The sequence below is a fragment of the Pseudorasbora parva genome, chromosome 9 (genome assembly GCF_024679245.1).
Source record: "Pseudorasbora parva isolate DD20220531a chromosome 9, ASM2467924v1, whole genome shotgun sequence".
In the NCBI taxonomy this organism is placed as follows: domain Eukaryota; kingdom Metazoa; phylum Chordata; class Actinopteri; order Cypriniformes; family Gobionidae; genus Pseudorasbora; species Pseudorasbora parva.
In genome coordinates, this window is record NC_090180.1 from 15,642,997 (window position 1) to 15,665,938 (window position 22,942).

The 22,942-nt window shown below is 39.3% G+C and overlaps 1 protein-coding gene across 1 annotated transcript in view; it reads right to left on the reverse strand.

Moving 5' to 3' along the window:
• slc44a5a (solute carrier family 44 member 5a) overlaps nt 1–19,393 on the reverse strand; it is a 141,562-nt gene extending 122,169 nt beyond the window's left edge. Inside the window, exon 1 of the mRNA XM_067454103.1 lies at nt 18,980–19,393. Coding sequence (XP_067310204.1) covers nt 18,980–19,016 — 37 coding nt within the window. The 5' untranslated portion in view covers nt 19,017–19,393. The remainder of the gene's footprint in view (nt 1–18,979) is intronic.
• Nucleotides 19,394–22,942: the final 3,549 nt, after the last annotated feature.

Below are 22,942 nucleotides of genomic sequence, written 5' to 3' on the forward strand. Positions count from 1 at the left end.
GTTTTCATTACCTTCTAGACGTGGACAGCAAGTGTGCATACACTTACATTCAAAGGACAGAAAGGCCTCGGACTAAATCTAAAATATCTTAAACTGTGTTCCAAGGATGAACGGAGGTCTTACGGGTGTGTAACAACATTGGGGTGAGTCATTAATGAAAGAAATTTCATTTTTGGGTGAACTAACCCTTTAATTTGTTTGTGAACAAATCCCTCTTGATCACTTGACAGCTTGGCTTCTGCAGTCCAAATTGGCAATAGCATGAATAAATAGAATTTAAAGTGAGGGATTGATCGACATTTCACTGGCTGCTGAGGTTAATGAATGCACTTGTTTCAATGTATCCACATCTGAATGAAACCTCTGGCCTGTAAACAAACTGAATGAACTGGGAATGATGTAACATGAAGAAAGAGCCACGGAACGAATCAGTAAGCAAATCTGAACCAATCTTTGTGGTGACTCAAAAGATTCAAATCACTGTTGAATAAAACTTTCCATTAATTCACTCAGAAACATGGCATATTATGCAAGCAAATTAGTGGTAAATGTTTAGCCTATACATTTAAAGGGTTAGTTCACCCAAAAATGAAAATTATTTCATTAATTACTCACCCTCATGTCGTTGGACACCCGTAACACCTTCGTTCAGCTTTGGAACACAAATAAAGATATTTTTGTTGAAAGCTGATGGCTGAGAACGGCTTCAAAAATACCTCCTTTTGCATTCAGTACATTTCCACTGACCCACTCACAAGACCCATAAAAGGCACTAAAGACGACATTACAAAGTCCATCTCACTACAGTGGCTGTACAATAATTTTACCAAGCGATGAGAATAGTTTTTGTTCGCAAAAAAAATCAATATAACGACTTTGTCCACTAAGTTATTGATGTGAACTCGACGCATGTGCGAGAATATGACGCAGCTCCACCATTACTCAGCCGCTATCGCGTGAGTTCCAGGTGAGTTCACGTCTGAGACCTACACGGAAGACAATATCTTGGCGGATAAAGTCATTATTTCGATTTTTTTTTTTTTGCGCACAAAAACTATTCTCGTCGCTTGGTAAAATTATTGTACAGCCACTGTAGTGAGATGGACTTTGTAATGAAGACTTTAGTGCCTTTTATGGGTCTTGTGAGTGGGTCAGTGGAAATATACTGAATGCCAATGGAGGCCTTTCTGAAGCCTTTCACAGCCATCAGCTTTCAACAAAAATATCTTCATTTGTGTTCCGAAGATGAACAAAGGTGTTACGGGTGTCCAACAACATGAGGGTGAGTAATTAATTAAATAATTTTCATTTTTGGATGAACTAACCCTTTAAGTTTGTTGTTTGCGCCAAGTTATACATTTTCCATGCAGAAGCTACACTACACCAATGGATGGATTCTATTTTAATCAAAGTACTTTTTTTTAACTTGATACCCCTCCCCCTTTCGTGATGAGGGTGTGATATGTGTGACTGCTCTTGCTAAATCAATGAAGTGCTAGCAAACACTGAAGGCCACCCTCGAGGGCCTGATAATATAGTAGCAGTTCAAGGGCAGAAGCTTATTCACTCACCCACTCTCTCAAACAGAGCTCTTGTCTACCCTCTCTAAAAGAGGAATGATATGCATTAACAATGAAAGATGTCTGAAATATTCATCCCGCAGAAGATGCAAATACAGAGGCTTTATGCTCTGATGACATGATTCATTGTCAAGTCAAGGACTGGAGGGATGGTAAACGCAGAGTACAGTGGTAAATGCACCCTATGAACCTCCAGCGAATGTTTCTTCTTGCTGTGTAAACATGAAAAAATCCTTGCACATTGGCTCACATGGGCTTTTTATTTCTCTTGTTTCTGCCTAATTATGAATTTATTTGTATGGTTTTTAAAGTAGCTATTTAAGAAAGCATACAGAAACTCTTGCAAAGTATATAAAGAAATGCAATATTTTGGGATTTCAGTTTGATACAACAAGATCAGCACAAAATGCTTTACAAAGAGAAAAAGCTAGGGATGCAATAAGCCAATAAGCTGATAATAATTGTATGTTATGATTGATAATCTATATCTCACAGATATTTGATGTTATTTTAAATAAATAAATAAAAAATTTGACCCACTTTATATTAGGTGGCCTTCAGTACTATGTACTTACATCAAAAAATAAGTACAAAGTACTTACTGTGTTCAAATTGTATTGCAAAGCACTTTTGCTGACATTGAGGTGGATACAGGTAGAGTTAGGGACAGGTGTGGTGGTGTGGGTCAGTTTAAGGGTAGAGTTAGGGGCAGATGTGGTGGTGTGGGTCAGTTTAATGGTAGAGTTAGGGACAGGTGTGGTGGTGTTGGTCAGTTTAAGGGTAGAGTTAGGGACAGGTGGGGTGGTGTGGGTCAGTTTAAGGGTAGAGTTAGGGACAGGTGGGGTGGTGTGGGTCAGTTTAAGGGTAGAGTTAGGGACCGATGTGGTGGTGTGGGTCAGTTTAAGGGTAGAGTTAGGGACAGGTGTGGTGGTGTGGGTCAGTTTAAGGGTAGAGTTAGGGACAGATGTGGTGGTGTGGGTCAGTTTAAGGATAGAGTTAGGGACAGGTGTGGTGGTGTGGGTCAGTTTAAGGGTAGAGTTAGGGGCAGATGTGGTGGTGTGGGTCAGTTTAAGGGTAGAGTTAGGGACAGATGTGGTGGTGTGGGTCAGTTTAAGGGTAGAGTTAGGGACAGATGTGGTGGTGTGGGTCAGTTTAAGGGTAGAGTTAGGGGCAGATGTGGTGGTGTGGGTCAGTTTAAGGGTAGAGTTAGGGACAGATGTGGTGGTGTGGGTCAGTTTAAGGGTAGAGTAAGGGACAGGTGTGGTGGTGTGGGTCTGTTTAAGGGTAGAGTTAGGGACAGGTGTGGTGGTGTGGGTCAGTTTAAGGGTAGAGTTAGGGACAGATGTGGTGGTGTGGGTCAGTTTAAGGGTAGAGTTAGGGACAGATGTGGTGGTGTGGGTCAGTTTAAGGGTAGAGTTAGGGACAGGTGTGGTGGTGTGGGTCAGTTTAAGGGTAGAGTTAGGGGGCAGATGTGGTGGTCTGGGTCAGTTTAAGGGTAGAGTTAGGGGCAGATGTGGTGGTGTGGGTCAGTTTAAGGGTAGAGTTAGGGACAGGTGTGGTGGTGTGGGTCAGTTTAAGGGTAGAGTTAGGGACAGGTGTGGTGGTGTGGGTCAGTTTAAGGGTAGAGTTAGGGGCAGATGTGGTGGTGTGGGTCAGTTTAAGGGTAGAGTTAGGGACAGGTGTGGTGGTGTGGGTCAGTTTAAGGGTAGAGTTAGGGACAGATGTGGTGGTGTGGGTCAGTTTAAGGGTAGAGTTAGGGACAGATGTGGTGGTGTGGGTCAGTTTAAGGGTAGAGTTAGGGACAGATGTGGTGGTGTGGGTCAGTTTAAGGGTAGAGTTAGGGACAGGTGTGGTGGTGTGGGTCAGTTTAAGGGTAGAGTTAGGGACAGGTGTGGTGGTGTGGGTCAGTTTAAGGGTAGAGTTAGGGACAGGGACAGATGTGGTGGTGTGGGTCAGTTTAAGGGTAGAGTTAGGGACAGGTGTGGTGGTGTGGGTCAGTTTAAGGGTAGAGTTAGGGACAGGTGTTGTGGTGTGGGTCAGTTTAAGGGTAGAGTAAGGGACAGATGTGGTGGTGTGGGTCAGTTTAAGGGTAGAGTTAGGAACAGGTGTGGTGGTGTGGGTCAGTTTAAGGGTAGAGTTAGGGACAGATGTGGTGGTGTGGGTCAGTTTAATGGTAGAGTTAGGGACAGGTGTGGTGGTGTTGGTCAGTTTAAGGGTAGAGTTAGGGACCGATGTGGTGGTGTGGGTCAGTTTAACGATAGAGTTAGGGACAGGTGTTGTGGTGTGGTTCAGTTTAAGGGTAGAGTTAGGGACAGGTGTGGTGGTGTGGGTCAGTTTAAGGGTAGAGTTAGGGGCAGATGTGGTGGTGTGGGTCAGTTTAAGGGTAGAGTTAGGGACAGGTGGGGTGGTGTGGGTCAGTTTAAGGGTAGAGTTAGGGACAGGTGTGGTGGTGTGGGTCAGTTTAAGGGTAGAGTTAGGGACAGGTGTGGTGGTGTGGGTCTGTTTAAGGGTAGAGTTAGGGACAGGTGTGGTGGTGTGGGTCTGTTTAAGGGTAGAGTTAGGGACAGGTGTGGTGGTGTGGGTAAGTTTAAGGGTAGAGTTAGGGACAGGTGTGGTGGTGTGGGTCAGTTTAAGGGTAGAGTTAGGGACAGGTGTGGTGGTGTGGGTAAGTTTAAGGGTAGAGTTAGGGACAGGTGTGGTGGTGTGGGTCAGTTTAAGGGTAGAGTTAGGGACAGGTGTGGTGGTGTGGGTCTGTTTAAGGGTAGAGTTAGGGACAGGTGTGGTGGTGTGGGTCAGTTTAAGGGTAGAGTTAGGGACAGGTGTTGTGGTGTGGGTCAGTTTAAGGGTAGAGTTAGGGACAGGTGTGGTGGTGTGGGTCAGTTTAAGGGTAGAGTTAGGAACAGGTGTGGTGGTGTGGGTCAGTTTAAGGGTAGAGTTAGGGACAGATGTGGTGGTGTGGGTCAGTTTAAGGGTAGAGTTAGGGACAGATGTGGTGGTGTGGGTCAGTTTAAGGGTAGAGTTAGGAACAGGTGTGGTGGTGTGGGTCAGTTTAAGGGTAGAGTTAGGGACAGATGGGGTGGTGTGGGTCAGTTTAAGGGTAGAGTTAGGGACAGGTGTGGTGGTGTGGGTCAGTTTAAGGGTAGAGTAAGGGACAGGTGTGGTGGTGTGGGTCAGTTTAAGGGTAGAGTTAGGGACAGGTGGGGTGGTGTGGGTCAGTTTAAGGGTAGAGTAAGGGACAGGTGTTGTGGTGTGGGTCAGTTTAAGGGTAGAGTTAGGGACAGATGTGGTGGTGTGGGTCAGTTTAAGGGTAGAGTTAGGGACAGATGTGGTGGTGTGGGTCAGTTTAAGGGTAGAGTTAGGGACAGGTGTGGTGGTGTGGGTCAGTTTAAGGGTAGAGTAAGGGACAGGTGTGGTGGTGTGGGTCAGTTTAAGGGTAGAGTAAGGGACAGGTGTGGTGGTGTGGGTCAGTTTAAGGGTAGAGTTAGGGACAGATGTGGTGGTGTGGGTCAGTTTAAGGGTAGAGTAAGGGACAGGTGGGGTGGTGTGGGTCAGTTTAAGGGTAGAGTTAGGGACAGGTGTGGTGGTGTGGGTCAGTTTAAGGGTAGAGTAAGGGACAGGTGTGGTGGTGTGGGTCAGTTTAAGGGTAGAGTTAGGGACAGGTGTGGTGGTGTGGGTCAGTTTAAGGGTAGAGTTAGGGACAGGTGTGGTGGTGTGGGTCAGTTTAAGGGTAGAGTTAGGGACAGGTGTGGTGGTGTGGGTCAGTTTAAGGGTAGAGTAAGGGACAGGTGTGGTGGTGTGGGTCAGTTTAAGGGTAGAGTAAGGGACAGATGTGGTGGTGTGGGTCAGTTTAAGGGTAGAGTTAGGGACAGGTGTGGTGGTGTGGGTCAGTTTAAGGGTAGAGTAAGGGACAGGTGTGGTGGTGTGGGTCAGTTTAAGGGTAGAGTTAGGGACAGGTGTTGTGGTGTGGGTCAGTTTAAGGGTAGAGTTAGGGACAGGTGTTGTGGTGTGGGTCAGTTTAAGGGTAGAGTTAGGGACAGGTGTGGTGGTGTGGGTCTGTTTAAGGGTAGAGTTAGGGACAGGTGTTGTGGTGTGGGTCAGTTTAAGGGTAGAGTTAGGGACAGGTGTTGTGGTGTGGGTCAGTTTAAGGGTAGAGTTAGGGACAGGTGTTGTGGTGTGGGTCAGTTTAAGGGTAGAGTTAGGGACAGGTGTGGTGGTGTGGGTCTGTTTAAGGGTAGAGTTAGGGACAGGTGTGGTGGTGTGGGTCTGTTTAAGGGTAGAGTTAGGGACAGGTGTTGTGGTGTGGGTCAGTTTAAGGGTAGAGTTAGGGACAGGTGTTGTGGTGTGGGTCAGTTTAAGGGTAGAGTTAGGGACAGGTGTGGTGGTGTGGGTCAGTTTAAGGGTAGAGTTAGGGACAGGTGTGGTGGTGTGGGTCAGTTTAAGGGTAGAGTTAGGGACAGGTGGGGTGGTGTGGGTAAGTGCCACAGAAGGGAAGTGCCAACTGTGTAATTACAAATGTAACTACAGAAATCAATAACAGACATAATTACATGCAGGTATTTAAAAAAAAAATGTAAGTACAATGTAAAAACATGTATGTACACAATAAGTGCGTTGTATCAAATGATTATTTACAATGATAGTACATCATAGTTAAGGCCACCTAATATAAAGTGGGTCCCTAAATTCTAAATGTAAGTCAATTTAGGCATCACAAAGTTATAATGTACAGCATAAATATGAACATTCATTTAATGCTAAAGATTGATTTGTCTTAAATTGTTCATTTAAATATTAACTTTGAATGTTAGATGACAACAAATGTAATCTACATGCTAAAATAGGAAAAAATTGCTGCAAAAATAAATATCCAACATCAATCAATAACAATAAATTATTGTTAGCTGCTTTTTCTTTCTGCGAGCCTACTCTGATTGGTCAGATGGCTTAGTATGCTGTGATTGGTCTACTCTGCTATGATTGGTCAGATGGCTCAGTTTGTTGTGATTGGTCTACTCTGCTTTGATTGGTAGGATGGCTCAGTTTGCTGTGATTGGTCTACTCTGCTCTAATTGGCCAGCTGGCTCAGTTTGTTGTGATTGGTCTACTCTGCTCTAATTGGTCAGCTGGCTCAGTTTGTTGTGATTGGTCTACTCTGCTCTAATTGGTCAGATGGCTCAGTTTATTGTGATTGGTCTACTCTGCTCTGATTGGTCAGTTGGCTTAGTCTGTTGTGATTGGTCTACTTTGCTCTGATTGCTCAAACAAGATTGGTCTACTCTGCACTTTGATTGGTCAGACGGTCCAGTCTGTTGTGATTGGTCTACCTCTTACAATGCAAGTTAGAAACGCATATCTAAACTACAACTACAACAACTACAGTGTTTGACAGCAGGTCAAAGTAGAGGCTGTTTGCAGGCCAATGAAGACCATAGGCTGGTATTATACAAATGTGTTACTTTGTCACAAAGTTATGTAACACGAAGTAAGACTAGAATTACCGACGACTCGTTTCGGCATTCAGAATCGATTCTTTCATTTAGGAGTCAATAACTTTATTTGTCAAGCACTCTAATCTTTAAAACTTTGCAGACCTTTTATATTCACAAACAGCTACATAACACTAGATGAAAGATAATATTTTAAAAAGCATAATAGGGGCACTTTAAAAAGTCTCTATAAATATCAAATACTGATATGGTACTGAAATAAGATGAACCTCTAAATAAATTTACCTCAAAAAAAAAATTCGCAGGACACTTTCCATGAGAACCTTCCAAAGGAACAGAAGTTGCAGTCACATTGCCGAAATATGTCAACTGTCCATTGTCAATAGTGTAGTGATGAATGAAGCAGTCACGCAAAAGTCACTTTCAAACCAAGCAGATTTCTGCTGGTCAACGAGGCAAATCTGTGACCAACAGTGTGAAATGCATGTGGGGGAATTTTTTCACCCTCTCTTAAAACTCCAGATCAGCAAATTCCTATTAAAATAACTGGATTTTGAATGTGAAGTTTTGCTGAGCAATGACTTTGACAACTTGTGATAGCGCTAAAAGGAATTCTCAAAGAAGTCGAGATTAAAACTTTAGCATTTTTGCTATGATAATCCAAGGAATCACTATAAATAGGCTACAGTAGTTTGTTGACTTTGTTTTTGGGATATGCTCTATGCATCGACGCGTGTAAATCCGCGGCCTGATTTCCAGCAGCTGGGATGAATGGCCCAGCTTAGAAAAGCACTGTACAACAGTGGCAAGGAAGCTGACAGGCTGGATTATCTCCTTCTGACAGCCCAGGAATGCAACTGTCTGGCTGTGGCTACCGCAAGATAAGACCTGGCTGACAAAAAAAGAAGAAATTTATTTGCCGTCTTCTCTTTTATCGTCAGTAACAGACGCCCAGCGATGTTTACTTATTGTAACAGCCAATGAACAATTATGTTTTCAAACTTGCAGTGTTAAGGTGACGTTTTGGTTTTAAATCAAAATGCAGATGACCTCAGCCATGACGCATCAAAAGAAACAAAGAGCTACTAAACACCACAACACCACCAAAGATATTTTCAACCTCTTCAGGAGTAAATTCTAGGATTTCACGCATATGATCGGATGTGTCTCACAAGAGTTTGAATCTTCCTTGTTTGACAATAAAATAAGTAAAGAGGTAATAAATCAACCAAGATGGCATCTGTAAATCAGGCGATTACCGTAGTAACAGTGACATATTTGGTCTCATGTTATTTTGTGATGATGAGTAGGCCATATATTATATCTATCTATGAGGCGCACTGAAGTCCAAACGTAGGGTTATTTAAAAAACAAAAGAAATTAACACTTTTATTCAGCAAGGATGCATTAAATAGATCAAAAGTGACAGCAAAAACATTTTGTTACAAAATATTTAAATAAAAAAAATGCTGTTTTTTTAAACTTCAACAAAGAACCCTGAAAATATCATAGTTTCCAAAGAATATTAAGCATCACAACTGTTTTCAACACTGATAATATTTTTTGAGCAGCAAATCATCATATTAGAATGATTTCTGAAGGATCATTAAACCCATTTCCAACCCCAAACTTTTGAACGGTATTGTATTTATCTTTGAAGTTATATTCTTTTATATATCGTCCTCATGCATCCTTGACTCGCATTCATAAGCTCTATCAAAAGTCTAGTTACAAAGGAGACCAAAACATTGCTAACGGGAACAGACATTCAATTAATTTCACTTTATGAACAGAATCAGTCCTCAGAAGACAAAAAAAAAAAAAAACCTTCAAGGCTTATGTTTCAAACATGGGTTTCTCTAACTCCTGACCACGAAGAGGTAATTGACTCCCATTTAAGATTTCTCAGCTTTGGCTATGGCTTTTCACAGAGGTGTGGACATCACATAACTTAGTGATGGCACATCATAAAAATTTTATCCTCTGGTTCCAAATTTGCCTCTCTGAATTATTCATGTCCTTTACTGCAGTCCAACTAAAAATAGACACTTCTTGTTTTTCCTTAACGTAAAGGCATTAAACACTACATAGTGTAGTGAAGCTAATGACAAGAGCATTTCCTAAGATTCCTTGCGGTCTCATTGACGATTATCTTTCTGCGGCTGCGTTGCACACCATTTATCAGCGCACCTGTCACAATTCCCAGCAAACAGAACGAACAGAATTCAAGGCCGTCGGATTCGCATAACATCTGTTTGTTTAATAACATTAACGGATGGGTTTAATTTTCAAGCTCCTATCTGCAGTGCTGCTCTTTGTGATCTAATAAATCTAATCCTGCAGAAAAGTAACAAGAATATCTCATGGTCTGCTCAAACATCTTTATCTATGAGGCTTAGTTACTCACTGTTAGCTCATGTCATACCTGCTCACCTATTTAGCTCTGAATATGCAGCCTTTTTTTAATAGTTGATTTCATAACCAGTATGTGACACTCTAAGGGGCTGCTTGCACAGAATGCTTTTCCATGCCACTGTGCTACTTTTCCATTGTTTTTCAATGTAAACGCATTAGGCGGTGCATAGCTGTTTTCTGTTCATTTACATTTTCATTTACAACAGCATTTTGAGGGCCTAAAACGCAAACTTTTGAAAACGGGTTTCAAAGTGCAAGTTTTTGAAAACGTTACTGTTATCGTCTTTGTGTAAACTACAAAAACACTTGTGAAAATGGTGACGTCACACGCATGCGTATTACATGTTCAGTGTATAGAGGGTATGCATCGTCATCACTTTCCTGCTCGAACATGCCTCCTCAGCCGGACCAAAGTGTTGCATGCCTAGATTTAATATGGGACGTGTTCTGGGAAATTAGCCATCAAGAAAATATATATTGTAACTACTATTAGACTATGTTTATATTAATCAGTAAAATTAATCAATCAACTGTTGCGAATAGTGAAGTCACACACAACACAATATGTATAAAGAGAGATTATTTTATATCACATTTCTGAAAACTGTTTGGTGCGATACGATTCCAAATTTAGGGGGACCAGAGGGGAGGCCAAGCTTGTTGGCATGGGGGCACTTGCAGAGTTCCATTAATCACTAAAGCTGACTACACAACAAATCATTTATTTACAATTTTTTTTACACTTTGTAAGAGAGGATTTGCACATTTGCAGAACTCAGCACTGGATAAAAACCTCAAGCGGTGAGTGGATTCTAACTTCAACACCTGCGATTGGCCATTGCGTTCAAGAAATCAACAAACATGTCTGTGATTGGCTACATTATTTCCCGAAGTGAAAACATGAAAACACAGCAGAACAGATATGCACTGGATCTTGTGCCAACCCTTTTTCGCTAATAATATTCTATTATTACAAAGAAAACAGATCCTAGACCAGCAGTTATTGGCAGCTTTTCCCTTTAAAAGCAATTAGTAGCAGAAGCAGCAGACGGCACTGGTCTGAGTTAGAAAATTACACGCTATTACCAAGTCTGTCTCCCTCGGTCTGGACGGGGGCACAGGGATATCCATGAGGTCCATGTCCAAGCCCTACAAATAGTTGACGGTACCCATTAACCTCCATAGTAAAAAAATAAATAAAAATACTATGGAAGTCAATGTCTCCCGTCAACTCTCTGGTTACCAATATTTTTCAAAATATCGTATTTTGTGTTCAGCCGAAGAAAGAAATGCATACAGGTTTGGAACAACATGAGGTTGAGTAAATGATGATAGACTTTTCATTTTGGGGTTGAAATATTCCTTTAAAGAGTTCTCCATAAAACCTTTTAGTGATTCCCATCATGAGATAATTTTATTGGTTTATTTTAAATTTGTTAATTTACTATATTTTGAAACTTAATTAAATTAAGGAATTAAAGAGCTCGCAAACAAATTTTATCAAAACATTCAAATAACCCATTAAACATGAAGGTGTTATGCAATCGTTAAAGACATTTCTCCTTATATAGAACTTTGTTGTCATAAAGAGTTCTTTAATCTTGAGTCAAGAACTCTAGGAAACTCCACACTGTCAGAAAAAAGGTACATTGCTGTCACTGAGGAGGTACCCTAAGGTACAAAACCGAAAAGGTACTAATATGTACCTTTACGGTACTACTATGTATATTTAAGGTACTTATACGCACTCTTAAAGTACTGATATGTTAGCCTGACGTGGTCATACTCAATTCTAGTCAGAATATTAGTCTGAAACTGCTCCATTGGGCTGTGATTAAGGGGCGTGTATCAACCGAACCAGGAAAGACATCAATTGGATAGACCTACAACCAATCAGAGTAATGAAGCGACGCATTGTCAAATGTCAACAGAGCTCAACTGCACTGTGCTACCAAGTCCGCGTTTTTTTTTCGCGGGTTGTTTTCTATGTCTGCGGGTTGAAGCGACTATTATGTGATATATAGACCCATGAGTGCGAATTTTAGCAGCAACCTTGCCAAAATAACACACATTTTACCCCCCAAACGCCATTTTTCCCCCGGAGAACCCCCGAGAAGCTATTGTTTAGGGCTAGTAGTTGGCGGGTTTTGTTGTAAAAACTTGTTGGCAACCCTGTCCGCACGCACGCTGGTATCAGGCTGGAATACACGATCTTTGCCGGTGTTGTAAAAAAACTACATAATTTAATGATACACAGAGTACTTACCCAACATGATCATCATTTCTGAGAGAAAGTGTGAAGGTGAATGCATGTACAAGCAAGCTCTCCGTTTAGGATTCGAAAAAATATAATCTAAGCCCCTTTGATGACGTGGATGATTACGTTACTGTTGATCATCCGTCCATCATCGTCTAAAGCCCGCCCTGATGATTTCATTGGTCCGAACAGTTTCTGTTCGGGGATAATTACTCCTCTATGGAGCAAGTCCAGACCGAACTGCCCGACCTAAAATTTTTGTGGGCGGGGCTTATTTCGGCTGGCATCCAGGCTAATGATATGTACCTTTTAAGGTACTAATATCATTTAGGGGTGAGTAAGGAACAAAGATTTATCTTTTCACTTTTGTACCTAAGGGTGACCCAGTGACAGCACTGTACCTTTTTTCTGAGAGTGCATATAACCTTTTTTTAAGAGTTTGCTTTGAAGTAACTTTCATTTGAGCACAGATTTTTATTTAAATGAGATTCTGAAAGTTTTTGTGGTCAGTCTGCAATAAATACATTTTAAAAAACAAAAAATGTAGCATGCAAATGCAGCAGCAGGAAACCAAGTGACCTTTTCTAAGCATTTTGCTCCCAACTTGCATTTTTATTCCTTATAAATATTATATACGGGTCAGCAAGTTCCATATAAGAATTCACAACAGCTATGAAAAAATATATAACAAAATAGCCTGAAAAATATCATAATTCACATCAGGGAGACTTTAACTTTAATTCTAAATTTTAAAAAATCTGTTTCGCATGTACATGGATCTATCAAAGCCCTGTACACAATCATTCATAGATTAGATGTCTAATCTGTCTGCTTTCTGGATCAAGCACCAGGTTAATTACATCTCCCTGTGACACATGAGTAATGCCATCAAACTGAAGTGATTTAGTAGCTAAACAACAAAAACTCCAGAGGTTTACCATGGTTAATAGAAATATGAATGAGAATGTGTAGGTTATATTCCCAGCACTGAATGAACAATCAGTACAGCATTGCAAATGATTCCACTGAGCAAAATAACCACGGTCACAGATGTGCGCCCACATAAAACACGATTAAAACGAACAAAAACAGGCCCTGAATCTTTGAATTCTCATGTTACTATAAGATGTGAATTTTTAGGATTGTGTATTTAGGTTGTCTACCAAAGCTATGCACATAGTTTAGAGCTCTTATTTTTAGTGCCTAAATGTTAAGTAGTTTTTAAGGTGTATACATATTAAAGGTATCTGAGCACTTTCAAAAAGTGCAATGGTATAACATATGTTTATGGTCAATAAATAAAACTTAAATGTACTTTTAAGTACCTACAAGTGCCATGCAAACATCATGGTACAATCATTCAGTAGCAAAGAACCATCTGAATTCAGTCAATGTAGTTTTGGAAGAGTTGCAATGTCTCTGAATTCAAATTCTGGCATTTTCTTCCAACATAACCATCTCACACTATATTCATACTCTACTAGATTTGTGTGTAAAATTAGAAACAAACTTGCTGCGCTGTAAAAATAGAAAGATGTTCAAGGCACCATTTTAAGTTCCTCAGCTTGCCTGCTGTCAGAACCCTGTGAAAAACACTGATAAAAAATAATCATTGAAGCTGTAAGTGTAACATAAAAAAAAAATCATTATTTTTTACAAATAATTTTTGTTACTTTACATGGATAATTGGAGTAGCTCACTAGCTCACTCACTTCTTGTCCTGAGTAAGGCTTTGTATACGCGTATTTCCAACATACTATTTAAGTCACATTTACTTAAAATATTTACTGCTAAACTAAAAGGATTTGGCTGAAATGAACCCCTTTCACATTGTAATGGTTTCTTGCTTATTGCATTTTCCTGTAATCTTGTCTTTATTTATTTCCTTGTTTAGAAAGCCGTTGATGTTTTACGTTTTTCAGATTAAATGGAGGCATTCCCTCAAAACGAGGATGTTTGCTGCTTGATCAATATTATATTTATATGAACATTTTCTCACAACTTAAGTTGATTGTGTACAATCTACTTACTGGGGGTACAGAGATTTAATTGGAAGAGGAAATGTTGACTTTATTTATCTTTATTTATCATGTGTTTTAAGGCAAGATAAATGAAGTAGAAGGCTTGTTACAATTGTTTAATGTTTAAGTTGGGATTTAGAAAAGTTTTTGTCATGTTGGAGTTTTACCATGGTGGTGATGAGTTGAGCCTGGCGTTTGGCTGACGACAGGTAGGCGCAGTGCATCACTGCTTTGCTCAATAAGCAAATGTTTATAGCAGTATTGTGGTTTGTTTATCTCCAGTGCATAATTACATGTAGTGAAATAAAACTAATGCATGTCGTACAAGTGTAGCCTAAATGTATTGCCGCTAACTCAGAAACAAATTATGTTTCTGCTACACAAAGTATTTAAGTTGTGTTTACAAGGAAAATTAAGTTGAAAATATTTAAAGGGATAGTTCACCCACAAATTTTAATTAACCCATTTATTTACTCAACCTCAATATATATATATATATATATATATATATATATATATATATATATATATATAAGTTTTTTAACACCCTGTTATTTTTGCAAGTTCTCCCACTTAGAAATCATGGAGGGGTCTGAAATTGTCATCGTAGGCGCATGTCCACTGTGAGAGACATAATAAATAAAAAATCCAGAAATCACAATGTATGATTTTTTAACTATTTATTTGTATAATACAGCTGCAAATAAGTATTTGAACAACTGAGAACATTTATGTTAATATTTGGTACAGTAGCCTTTGTTTGCAGTTACAGAGGTCAAACATTTCCTGTATTCTTTCACCAGGTTTGCACACACTGCAGGAGGGATTTTGGCACACTCCTCCACACAGATCTTCTCTAGATCAGTCAGGTTTCTGGCCTGTCACTGAGAAACATGGAGTTAGAGCTCCCTCCAAAGATTCTCTATTGGGTTTAGGTCTGGAGACCTGGCTAGGCCACGCTAGAACCATGATATGCTTCTTACAAAGCCACTCCTTGGTTATCCTGGCCGTGTGCTCTGGGTCATTGTCATGTTGGAAGACCCAGCCTTGACCCATCTTCTTTGCTCTAACTGAAGGTTGTTCCCCAAAATCTTGCAATACATGGCCCCGGTCATCCTCTCCTTAATACTGTGCAGTCGCCTTGTCCCATGTGCAGAAAAACACCCCCAAAGCATGATGCTACCACTCCCATGCTTCACAGTAGGGATGGTTTTTCTTGGGATCGTACTCATCATTCTTCTTCCTCCAAACACGTTTAGTGGAATTATGACCAAAAAGTTATATTTTGGTGTCATCTGACCACATGACTTTCTCCCATGACTTCTCTAGATCATCCAAATGGTCATTGGCAAACTTAAGACGGGCCAGGACATGTGCTGGTTTAAGCAGGGGAACCTTCCGTGCCATGAATGATTTCAAACCATGTCGTCTTGGTGTATTACCAACAGTAACATTGGAAACAGTGGTCCCAGCTCTTCTCAGGTCATTGACCAGCTCCTCCCGTGTTCTTCTGTGCTGATTTCTTACCTTTCTAAGGATCATTGAGACCCCACGAGGTGAGATCTTGCATGGAGCGCCAGTCCGAGGGAGAATGACAGTCATGTTTAGCTTCTTCTATTTTCTAATGATTGTTCGAACAGTGGACCTTTTTTCACCAAGCTGCTTGGCAATTTCCCTGTAGCCCTTTCCAGCCTTGTGGAGGATTACAATTTTGTCTCTAGTGTCTTTGGACAGCTCTGGTCTTGGCCGTACTTTAGGATAGTAAATGGAGTGGAGGTGGACATTTTAAAAGCAGACTAATAGGTCTTTGAGGGTCAGAATTCTAGCTGATAGAGGTGTTCAAATACTTATTTGCAGCTGTATCATACAAATAAATAGATAATTTATATATATATATATATATATATATATATATATATATATATATATATATATATATATATATATATATATATATATATATATATATATATATATATATATTGTGATTTCTGGATTTTTTATTTATTTAGATTATGGTTCAGCCCCCAGTGAGGGTATGAAATTTTTTTAACACTTTAGTTTAGGGTCCAGTTCTCACTATTAACTATTAGCATGCATATTAGGATATTAGCTGTTTATTATTACTTATACTTATAAAGCAAATATTAATGCTTTATTTACCATATTGTACATCCCTTAATCATAACCCAGGAATGTTAGCCTAGAAATCTAGACGCACCCTAGCGGCAGCAAATTTAATCTGCCCGCGAGTGTCATCTAGCAACTCTCAATACACTTCTGAGCTGTATTCGCCTAACTCTTGCCGGGCCAATCACATCGTGTATAGAGTCGGTGGGCGGGGCCATAATGATGACGGCCGAGTTGTGTTTGCGTGCTTCTAGTAAACACAGAAACTGGCGAACGGCGGTCTTTCGAATCAGCTCTGACCGCGACTCTGGAAGACTTGGAGTTCAGCTTTTCTCTGAGAAAAGAACAAAGAACGGCACTGAAGTCATTCTTAAGAAGGGAAGATGTTTTCTGAGTTTTGCCGAACAGATACGGCGAATGTTTAATCTATCAACGAGCTCTGTTTCATCTTCGTTGCTCTGGTTGGTTGTAGCGCTATCCTATCGCATGCAGAGGGATTTTGAAAGACAACCGTTTATCCCGCTCCTCGGATTGAGCTGTCAATGGTGAGTTTCCAGGTCAAAACCATGTCAGTGGGCATACGACTTTTCCATTTTCATCAGTAAAGAAAGTAAACAGTTAACTGATTTTTATATGTTTTATGAATCATTTGCATAGACTTTAATTTTCTGAAGGCTACCAGGAGAGCAAGATAACTAAGTTTATTAAATTTATTTACAATATGCACACATTCATTACTAATCGTATGCCCAATGCAGGCAGAAAAAGCCTGTTATTTACTGAGGGCTACAAATATGAATTATATTAATTTACAATATTTAGCCTCATTATTAATCTATGCCTAATCTGAAAACAGCTTTGTTCATATTTATTGTTTGTTACTTACATTATGAATCACATTAATTAGGCCTATTTTCAATTCAAAATGGCAAAATTAGACAAAAGTGTATTAATTTGCCTGAATATTTTTGTAATTTGTTTAACATTTCTGACTTAAAGAAGCAGCTGTCAAATATGAAATGTTTAGCTTAGCTTCTTAAATATCTCGCACTTGACGTCGTATTGCGCTGCTTAAATTCGCGCTCAGCCTCAGCAGCAACTGTGTGAACATAAAGCCCGCCTACTCTGATTTGATTGGTTTTCGCACATATTTTGGCATTGACAAGCAGTGACAGACCAATGAGGCTCAATTAAACGCACACCTCTGCATGGGACCTGCACTCTGCTCGGAGCCGCTGCGAATTGAAGAACAAGCTGATTAACACAGACTAAAAAAACAGGACAAAGCCGAAGCCTCTCGCCAGTGTCATATGCTTTAAAGGTTAATCACATATTTTTTTAGGGGGACTGGGCTGAAGCCAAAAAAAGGGCCTAGTGATGCCCATGGTAAGAACAATATCCATATTTAAAACTTTAAAAACTAAACAGTATCGGCTGCAGTGTTGCAGGTTTCCCTGGTCACAATATGTGAATGGGCAATATGCTAATGTTTAGTCTTGACGTTACAACCAAACGGCTTGCTACTCTTAAAAAAAAAAAAAAACTGTTTAATTGAATCAGAGACAATAACTTTATATACGCTGCACTTTCATATTTAAAATTTTGCAGGATGTTTTCATTCACTTAGAACTGTTACACAGTGCATGAAAGGTCATTTTCAAAAATCCATAATGGGGCTTTTTAAGGGTTCATATTACTACTCTAATGTACCAATATGCTTATTTTAGGGTAGATAAGGTACAAACTGTCCCTTTAAGGGTGCTGTCCCAGTGGCAAGCTGTTTTGCTAATTTTTTTGACAGTGAAAGAGCTTCAATATAAATGATTTCCCCCTTTTCTTTATAATGGGGTTACAGATGAACCATCTTTAGAGCATGCACTTTTAGAGGAACGCACAGGTTCCAATTTATAAGTTCTTCAGAGAACTGGCCTTTCTGAAAAGTTGCCTATAGGTTCTATCAGTGTTTCCCAAATGGGGTTTCACAAGTTGTTTAAAAAAGCAAAAAATTAGATCCAATAAGTTTCAAAACGAAGTGCGTCTCAGAGCTTCTCAGTCAATGCAGTGAACTCCCTCTGTGCATGTGCTGAAAGTTTAATATGCATTTTGGAATGTAATGCACACTAGGTTTACTCCATTTACACATTCTTATAGTTGACTTTTTTTTAAAATAATTTCAGACATATTTCACCAAAATAAAAGCTCAAGGACACGGGTTTTTAAAGCTTGAGGGTTTTGAAGTGAAGAATTTAATACATAAATATTAGTAATGTAACTTAAAATACAATAATCAAATATTCATTTTTATTTTTTACAGTATAATTGTAATTTACAACAGTAATATATTTATGTTTTCATTTTTGTAAATAGTTAAACCTTCATTATAAGAATTCTGTTGGACTTTTAAGCCAGAGTGATGATTTTAATATGCCTATTCATTCATTGTGCATATTTTTTTTAACATATGACAGATATCATAAATGCATAATTCTGAATCTGCATGTTAGTTATCAGATGCTTGAACCGTTTAAAATGCCTGTACACTTGCTTCTGCTGACCAACAACAACACAAGAGCACAAAGCTGTATTATATTGTTCTGTAAATTCCCACAGTATAACTCATCCTGTTTTTACACTTACATGTGAACTGTGCTTTTAATTCTGATGTCTCACGAGCAAGAGGTTTCAGGTGATAGGCTGTGCTCTCCACTGTTCTTCAATGATTTGCTGAAAGCCAGCACAGCACATGATGCCCTTGGCAACACAAAGTTGCTGCCTCCTCTATTTTAGCAGGGTAAACAAACAATACTGATACATATAGGTACGTTCAAAAATTAATTATAATTTTGATTATTCACACTTAATTAAGCATATGACAGTTTGTGCAGTTGTGGCTAACATGAATAAACCATGCAGTAATTCTCAAGGGCAATATTTCCTCCACGTATGGATGCAAATATACATTTTAAACTTTGATTCCCATGTTTGGCAGCTGGGAACGAACGCCTCTGAAGCACACCATCCACTGGAGATTAATGTTACAAGTTGTCCATGCGGAAGAAAACTGACACCACACAAGGAAGAATACATGTTGGCTACAATACGTCAAGAACGCTATGAACAGCAACTTACCATAATACGCAGACGGGACTTGGGATCTTCTTGCCATCTCAGCGTGGACGTATGTTGTTGGGTTTGCAGGCGCAGGATGGTTTGAAGAATAAAGTGTCGCTCGCCAAAATCCAAGTTTAATAGATTCCCTCACGCGACTAACACGTCAGTGATGTTTACAGAGGAGCGTCATCAAACGTGCGGAGCGCGCGCACCGCTCTACATAGGCTACTGTAGTCATCCAGTCTAGCATCAATGGCATGGGTTTACTTCAATAAAGGTGAACAAAATTGATTTATTCAGTCTGGGACCGCACAAGCTGTCTGCAGAAGGATTTTCCTCATGTCATAATTTGACTGAAATTTCATTTAGAAATAAAAACAACACAAAAACATTTAGTATACTAACTTGGGGGATGCTGCATTCACGTATTACCCTGTTCTGTTAATAAAGCCTGCGGTACTTTTCTGACACATTACAGGCAGTGCTTGAATGCAAGCTTATTTGGCCAGTGTATTGTGTACGGGATAAATGAAGCTGTCCGTGAAGAGAATGTTTTGGATGTCAACGCGTGACTTTAGCGCTTTCCAGTGGCAACAAACTACATTGCATGAAGGACTGGACAATGAAAGCGAGACACCGGGTATGGTTATCACTTTTTTCTTCAGCACCTTAAATACCTTTATTTTAAATACACGTCTGAAAATTTTAGGCAAAGTACCCACATGTGTCTACTACAAAATGGCAACCATTTAAATGTCTTCAACTATATCACAGACTTTGTGAGATTACAGAATACTTTGTTACAACCTAGGTTACAACCCATATGGTAAGTTGTAACAGGTGTAAAACAAACAAACAAAACAACAACAACAAAACGCTAAGGGTAGCCTACTCAAAGTGATATGCCACAAAACAGTTTAATTTTAAATGATTGGCTGCAACAATAAAATATGTGTGAATATGGAGTGTGTATGTGCATGCAAACGTGTGTGTTTGTTTGTGCATGTCTGCAGTGAAAAAAGTGTGTTGGATTTACATTATTTAATTGTGTACATCTGTCACACATGAATCAATTAAGTTAAACAAACATAATTTGCTCATGTAACTTCAACATCATTGAAAGAAAACATTTTAAGTGACCCAATCAAGTAGACTCAAATTGAATTTTATATGGCTCGATTGCATGATTCAGGCATTTTATTTTATATATTCATCCATTTAATTTTCATATATTTTAATGTTAAACAACTAAATTATATAATACTGTACTCTAATTAGTATCTTAAATGCTAAGCATTTAAACTCTTTCAGCAAAGCCTTAATGACATTTTAGTCCACAGCCTAAGCAAATGCTCCATCCACAATGGTAACCCACTGTAATTTAAATTCTTCTAATTCCAACATAATTGAATATTAAACACTATTAAACACAATCAAGTCTCCCACTTTCTCATCTTGCTAAAAAATACATAAAATAATACTTTTACATCACATTTACACTCTTGATTTAGCCATATGCAAAGCATGCTGGGAACTAACAACCCCTCTCCCAGTTTCAGTTAATTCAACACAAATCAATCATGTAATCTCAACACAAACGGATTAAGTAAACTTCAATTTGACTTAAGTTAATCAAATTAAGTTAGGGCAAATTGTATAACAATTGTGTTGCTTTAGCTCATTTTAATTAAACAATTTGAACAAGCATTACAAATATTTTTTTGTTCTTGCACATTCATATGTGTGTGTGTGTGTGTGTGTGTGTGTGTGTGTGTGTGTGTGTGTGTGTGTGTGTGTGTGTGTGTGTGTGTGTGTGTGTGTGTGTGTGTGTGTGTGTGTGTGTGTGTGTGTTGTGTGTGTGTGTGTATGAGCGAAAGCAAATTAACACACACATAGGCATTCTGGAGAACTATTAAAAAAAATTCTTAGTTATAAGTGGATACCAACGTCACTTTTGTTTAGCTATAGATGTATTAGCATGGTGCTTTAAAATTATCAGGAGGTACACCATTCTTTACTAGAGATACAATTTGACCTGATATAACTCTTACAACAGCATGGTAGTAGTATAGTAGTAAACAAAATATTATCTTATTTATTTTTACTTTCTTACCTCAGAATTTGATTTTCTGCTGTAGCTTCAACACAAGACTGGAAAACCTACATGTGGGATCATAAAGGAAGCCAGAGGAAACTGAAACTATCATGTGACTTCTATCCTATCTGTGATTTGTGGAACTGGTAGTGTTACAAATCTCCCCATGTTACAACTACCCAGTCTCCCCTAGTGTCGGAGGTTTGATATTTGCGACCTGGTGGCTGATCTTCACTGATTTTACATTCCATCAATAAAAGTAGAGTGCGAAGGTTTAATTAGGTGCACAATAGCACAGCTATACATAAAATATTGCAATCCACACAACATAATAGGAGACATATCAGAGTTAAAAAGTGAACAAATTGTTGGTGTGACCAGTACAGCAAGTCTTAGTGGTGTATTGACAGTTGTGTTATCCAGGGTACACTCTTAAAAATAAAGGTTCTTAAAAGTTTTTTTTTTGGCAGGGTGTATGGTTCCATGAAGAACCTTTAATATCCAAAGAACCTTTCCATTGCACAAACGGTTCTTTGTAGTGCAAAAAGGTTCTTTAGACTATATTGTTAGAAAAAAATAGTTCTTTAAAGAACCCTTTACAAAACTGTTCTTTGGGGAAACAAAAATGGTTCAGTGAAACCCCATTTTGGGTTCTTCCAGGTACCTTTATTTTTAAGGGTGTAATGTCAGAATACCACCATGTAGAATAAACCACATTCAACAGGAGTAACTGTCGTTGCAAGAGAAAGCTTGCAAGTATAACCTGGACTGTTTCCAAAAAAACATTAAACCACAGCTGTCCAACTCACTGCAGTATTCAAATCGCACCTTAACTCTCCTGTTTCACCAAAACTGTTTGTCGGGAACTTAGAAGTCAATATTCATGGTCTGGCTGCTGTAGCCAAACCATTGGTCACTTGTGCCATTGCCAAAAATGCAAATCTCTGACCTAAATCTAGGTTATAAAGAAGAAGGGGGGAATCACAGGGTCCATAATTTAGCTGCAATCTGCATTTAAACAACTATAGCTTTCTACTCCTTTCCATGTTTTTATTCCAGCACACTAAGAGAAACCCGACACGATCATTCAGCAAGAGTGAAAAACAAATAAAAGTGCTCTCTCTTTCAAACCCTGTTTTTTCTTTTAGGCAAAATTACAAGCCCAGTTACAAAAAAATTATAAATGTTCTGAAAAAAGCTGCTCTGCACTGCTTACATGAGTAGTACTAAATATTACCCTTCATGGATCATCACTTGGCCAATCAAATTACTGTGGAGAATTTAATCTAGACTGTAAATATAAAAAAGTCAATTTAGGGCTCCTCAAACTGACATATGGGGAATCTCATCACCCTTTTGAAGGTGCTTAAAATATCTTTTTGTGTATCTAACCTCCAAAAGTCAACATTTTCCCCTTACAATACACTCCAATTTTGAAGGTACAAGTGACTGTCACTTTGTACCTCGAAGTCAGGGGTTGGCAAGTTTGGTCCTAGAGAACTGATGTTTAGCTCCAACCCCACTAAGCCACCATAGTATAAAACTCATGGCTCCCAGCATGCATTGCAGCATTAAGTCTAATATATAATATATAGGGGGAGTTTAGACGCACGCAGACGCACGCACACAGTTCCCTATCTCGAGGGAACTTCGAGCTGCGTCGAAACGCTAGGGGACGCCTCTGCGTGCCATGTCATGAAGCACTTGTGTAATCAGTCCAATAGCGGGACGATACGTCACGGGCGGGTGACGTCATCGACCAGGAAGCTATAAAGCATGCCCGGACCAAAGAGTCACTAGCTTCTGTGTCTTCACAAGCGCTCTGTGTGAATTGTATGTCCATTTATTGTGTGTGTGTTCAAAAAAGAAAGAAAGAAAGAAATATG